Source organism: Alosa sapidissima, chromosome 6 (genome assembly GCF_018492685.1).
Source record: "Alosa sapidissima isolate fAloSap1 chromosome 6, fAloSap1.pri, whole genome shotgun sequence".
Taxonomy (NCBI): Eukaryota; Metazoa; Chordata; class Actinopteri; order Clupeiformes; family Clupeidae; genus Alosa; species Alosa sapidissima.
In genome coordinates, this window is record NC_055962.1 from 36,116,477 (window position 1) to 36,122,476 (window position 6,000).

General features: G+C 52.3%; 1 protein-coding gene across 1 annotated transcript in view; it reads right to left on the minus strand.

The window, feature by feature from the left end:
• Positions 1-6,000, minus strand: part of LOC121711202 (afadin-like) — an 85,170-nt gene that overhangs the window by 21,630 nt on the left and 57,540 nt on the right. The window contains 2 exon segments of the mRNA XM_042094563.1: positions 942-1,199; positions 2,233-2,415. Of these exon segments, the coding sequence (XP_041950497.1) occupies positions 942-1,199; positions 2,233-2,415 (441 nt within the window).

Below are 6,000 nucleotides of genomic sequence, written 5' to 3' on the forward strand. Positions count from 1 at the left end.
CGCATGGTATTAACACATTCCAGTATTGCGAGGGAAAGAAACTGGGCAACTGGACACACCCCCCCTCCCAACCCCAACCCCCCTCAACATGCCTCTACCGGACACCCCCCCCAACCCCAACCACCCTCAACATGCCTCTACCGGACACCCCCCCCAACCCCAACCACCCTCAACATGCCTCTACTGTCCAACCCCCCCCCCACAACCCCAACCACCCTCAACATGCCTCTACCGGACACCCCCCCCAACCCCAACCCCCCTCAACATACCGGACACCCCCCCCAACCCCAACCACCCTCAACATGCCTCTTCTGTCCAACCCCCCCCAACCACCCTCAACATGCCTCTACCGGACACCCCCCCCAACCCCAACCCCCCTCAACATGCCTCTACCGGACACCCCCCCCAACCCCAACCACCCTCAACATGCCTCTTCTGTCCAACCCCAACCACCCTCAACATGCCTCTACCGGACACCCCCCCCCAACCTCAACATGCCTCTACCGGACAACCCCCCCCCAACCCCAACCACCCTCAACATGCCTCTACCGGACACCCCCCCCCCCAACCCCAACCACCCTCAACATGCCTCTACCGGACACCCCCCCCAACCCCAACCACCCTCAACATGCCTCTTCTGTCCAAGGACTGGGAAGGGCTGAACATGTCAATCAAGCAGATGTACACACACACACACACACACACACACACACACACACACACACACACACACACACACACACCAGAGCAGCAGTCACAGTGAACCCCAGCTGACCTCAACAAACTACTGCACTGTGCCAAACGCCAGTGCCTGCTCCTCGGGAATGATCTCTCGAAAGCAATGTGACCGCTCCTCGGGAATGAACTCTCGAAAGCAATGTGACCCCTCTTCAGGTGGACATCTGCAGGAGCTGCTGCGGAGGTGCCCTAGTCGGGCCCGCTGCAGGGATGGGTCTTGTCTGTGGCCGCCTGTCCTAGTCGGGCCCGCTGCAGGGGCTTGGTGGGCAGGAAGAAGATGACGGAGGCTAGTTTGATGACGGAGGCTAGTTTGATGACGGCGGCTAGTTTGATGACGGCGGCTAGTTTGATGACGGAGGCTAGTTTGATGACGGAGGCTAGTTTGATGACGGCGGCTAGTTTGATGACGGCGGCTAGTTTGATGGTGCCTTTGAACAGAGGAGGTCCTGCCCAAGCCGAGGCTGAGCCAGTGGGAAACGCTATACGCCTGGGAAACTCCACACCCCTATTCTCTCGCCCTCTTTATTTCTTTCTATGCGCCTTTCATTCCACAAGTTTTCCCCTCTTTCCATCCTGCTTTCAATCTCTAAATCGCTCATCCTAATCCCCCCCCTCTCTCTCAAAAGGCCCCCTGAAGGCCCACCCACATTACCGAGGCACGCTAGCCGCCTGGCACACAGTCATCCACCACAACCCACCAGCTAGCAAAACAAACCACCCCACCAGCAAGCACCTGACAGCAGCCCACATATCAAACAGGACGGCAGCCCACATATCACAGAGGAGATGCAGAAAGAGAGCAAGAGACCCTGATCCCCCAAATGAGAGGGGAAAAAAAGACAGAATTACCAAAAAAAAAAAAAAAAAAAAAATTGAGGATAGACAGATTCACATGCGGAGACCACCAAACTTCTAAGGGTAGGAAAATAGCGAGGCCAAGAGCAGCGAACCTTTAAATATTTATAGCGTGAGAAACATTTGGACTGCGTTAGGAGCAACCAAAGCAAAGCATGCAGTCGGCTTTGAAGTGGCGGAGGGGATGAGGAGCCCAGGGGTTGAAATGCCACCGGCGGCAAGCGTCGCAGTGCCCACTCTCATTACCGCCAGCCGTCAATGAAGCCCCTCATCCGACAGCTACGGCGAAGGGCCCCGACGCATCTGTCACGGAACGGCCGCCGGTCACACAATACCACTCTGCAACGCCACGCCAGGGAAACCAAACCCTCGGAAATGTTGGGAAATGTTTCTGAAAGGCATCTCAGCGAAACAAAAGATCCTCTACATGACTCCACTGATCCCCAGAACTCTCCTCCATGTGTTCCATCAAATCCGGCGAAAGACGCACAAAAACCTACCCTTCTCTCACACTCCACTCTTAGCCTTCTCTCACACTTCACTCTTAGCCTTCTCTCACACTTCACTCCTCTTGCGGTCCACTCTTAGCCTTCTCTCACACTTCACTCCTCTTGCGGTCCACTCTTAGCCTTCTCTCACCTTCCTCTTGTCCACTCTCTGTCCACCCTTTAGTCACTCTTCTCTCAGGGACCTCGCTGCTGGTCAGTGTGCCGGTGGAAGGTGGCAGGTGTTTTGAGAACACATGGCCACGTATTCTAGCTCTATCAATGCCTTCACTTCCCCATCCAAACTGGTGAACACTGGCCCCACCTAGAGCGGCCCCTGAGATAGAGAAGGCGCACGCAGGGAGGGGCATTCCAGAGACGCGACGCGCCCCCCCCCCCCCCCCCCCCCCCCCCCGGGAGACGCAGAAGACAATGACTTGGGTCAGCGTGCTCCCAGCAGGACTCCGGTTTCACTGGAGGAGGAGAAGGGCAGGTAGCAGGTAACACGCCTGGACGGGAGAAATCCAGAAATATGGCACAGAGCTCAGCACACAGACCTATATAGCTGTGTGTGTATAGACCCATATAGCAGAAGGTTATAGGTGTGTGTGTGTGTCGGTGTTTAAAAGGAGGCCAATCCATTGTTGCTCATATAGCGTGCTGGAGAGTGCCATTGTTGGCCGTTTCTAAGCCATGCTTCTGTTCCGGTGATATATCGGAATGTGTGTGTGTGTGTGTGTGTGTGTGTGTGCAAACACTGAATTCCTTTTTGATGCAGTAATTAATGAGCTTGAAAGTCTCACTGTGATGGAGATACCTGATAGGGGAGGACAGAATAGCATGTGGGTGGGAATCAATGTGATGTGTGTAAGGTTTTGGTGTGTGTGCGTGTGTGTGTGTGAGAGAGAGTGAGTGAGTGTTAATAAGTTATCAAATGAACGCTCTGATGCTGTGATCTCATCAACACGGAGTTCACTTAAAAGGGAAGTACCAGAGTACAAGACATGGGCGCGCCAGGCTCACACACACCGTGCCACAGCCATTTCCACACACAGAACGTCTGGCACGCAAGCAAAGGCCAACACACACACACACACACACACACACACACACACACACACTAAGAAGTTGTGAAGTGTGAGCCGTTGGCAGAGGAGCATGAAACAGTAACTCTCCATAAAAGTCATTAATGAGACTCAGATGTGCTTTAACAGTCACTTTGAGATAGAAAGAGAGAGAGACTACTGTAGTAATCACACACACACACACACACCTCTTTCATCCCCAGGCCACACCGTTCCCTTTCTCATACTGTGCCCATATGTGTTCACATGTCCCCAGACACACACACACACAAACACTGCGGATAAGACTTCACAGAAGGGCCTTGTAGAGATAACCACTGGAAAATTCTAATACCACAAGGGGGCATGAGCCTTTAAATAAGACCACAGCACATCAGCCTTGAACCTCTCCATGAGGCATACTGTGTGAAAGTAGTACTGTATGTGTGTGTGTGAGCTGTGTGTTCGTGTGTGTAGTGTGTGTGTGTGTAGTGTGTGTGTGTGTGTGTGTGTGTGTGTGTGTGTAGTGTGTGAGTAGTGTGTGTGTGTCTGAGGGCGCCTCCTCCAGAAAACAGGATGTGCCAGTGATTTTCATTAGCAAGTCAGTGCTGGATGAGGTGCTCCGTGAGGCAGGGTCTACTAACAGAACAGTAGTGTGTGTGAGTAGTGTGTGTGTGAGTAGTGTGGGCAGGGTCTACTAACAGAACAGTAGTGTGTGTGAGTAGTGTATGTATGAGTAGTGTGGGCAGGGTCTACTAACAGAACAGTAGTGTGTGTGTGAGTAGTGTGTGTGTGTGTGTGTGTGTGTGTGTGTGAGTGAGTAAGTAGTGTGTGTGTGTGTGTGTGTGTGAGTAGTGTGTGTGTGTGTGTGTGTGTGTGTGTGTATGTGTGTGTGTGTGTGTGTGTGTGTGTGTGTGTGTGTGTGAGTAGTGTGTGTGTGTGTGTGTGTGTGTGTATGTGTGTGTGAGAGAGAGAGAGAGTAGTGTGTGTGAGTAGTGCGTGTGTGAGTAGTGCGTGTGTGTGTGTGTGTGTGTGTGTGAGTAGTGTGGGCAGGGTCTACTAACAGAACACCTGCAGGCAAGGAGAGAATAAGGGAATGGTGGGACTCTAGGAAGATGGAGGATACAATAAACCAAAGGTGTGTGTGTGTGCTTGTGTGTGTGTGTGTTTCTGTGGGCTGGGGCAACAATTTAAACTTAAACACCCCTCGATTACAGCCAGACACTCTGGAGACAGACCCAACACAAAGAGACAATTAGTGGGCGTGTGTGTGTGTGTGTGTGTGTCCTGCAGCATGTCCGCACACGTCCCTAGAGTGTTGACAAACACCCCATTACATGCAGACCGTTCACACACACACACACATCCATCATTTATGACACACCCCAAACAAAGCGAGACGGTCAGCTTTAACACTAAACAGGCAGCAGTGGCAAGGCCACTACACCACCGTTGGCCCCCCACACAAGCGGCATGTGTGTGTGTGTGTGCGCGTGTGTGAGACCAGAGTGGAGAACACCTGGCTATTGTGACGCCCAAGAGGCAATTTCCATCTGCGCAACACTTTTAGAACGTGCACGATTGTGGTTTTAGCCTGCATGTAAATATACGTCAATGTTTACTGGTTGAGGTGTGTGTGTGTGTGTGCGTCCACTTTAAACCGTATTTCTGTCCAGTCATCAGTTGGAAGGGTCGGGCACATTCACACAGAGGTGTCCTTACTGGCAAGACTTCTCTAATGAGATAGTAAAGCACACACACACACACACCCATAACAACCCAAACATCCAGCCGCCTGCACACACACATCTAACACCCTCACGCAGGGTTCCTCCTGGGTCATGGCTACACAGCGGTTACTAGGCAACCGAGAAACAAAGCACTGGTGCTACCCACACCACCGTGCCATCTCTCACAGCCGTCCAACTGACCGTGGCTTCCTGGTCCAACTGACCGTGGCTTCCTGGTCCAACTGACCCAGAGATTGCTGGGAAGTCCAATGTTCCGAAATGCATCAACTAGCTCACATTCCAGTGTGCAAGTTAAACACACACACACAACCATTCTTCTGTAAGCCAACTATAGCATTTGTTTTCCAACACTATACAATTACTGCTCATAGTTTGCCAACAGTTGTTTATCAATCAAGAATGTGTGTGAGTGAATTATTGCAGGATTATGTGTGTGCAGAGCTGGGTGTGTGTGTGTGTGTGTGTGTGTGTGTGTGTGTGTGTGTGTGTGCAGAGCTGGGTGTGTAATGTATGTGACCAGGCAGTGGAGGGGAGAAGCACTGGACCCAAAGAGTCAAGTGGACCTTTCCTGCCTGTGAGGCTTGGTGTATTGCAGAAGTGGATCACAGCATTTACCGCGTCCAGCAGAGGATGTTTTAAGTGTCCTAGGCTATATGTTATTGTCTTAGAAGTGTCTGCGATTATGTGTGTGTGTGGGATCCTGGCCCTTGCTCCCCTGTAGCTGCCCCACCCTGCCGTTTCCGGCCCAGGGAAGCTTCTGGAAGCCTCCGCTGCTCAGTCAGGAAATTGAGGCAAAGGCAAGAGGACCCAGCTGAAGAGGCTGCTCCTGCACCGCCTGAACTGGAAAAAGGAGGTGTGTGTGTGTGTGTGTGTGTGTGTGTGTGTGTGTGTGTGTGTGTGGAGGGGGTTGTGTCTAAACAGAAGTGTTCTGTCTGCAGCCTAAGCGAGACAGATGGTATGTGTGTGTCTGTGTGTGTGTGTGTCTGTGTGTGAGAGAGTGGGGACAGGACCCCTAAATCTCCCACTTCCTGTCTGGCTGGTTAAGCGGTGCGGAGGGTTTGGGGAGGCGAGTGGAAGTGTCTGAACCCAGGAGAGCTGTAACACACG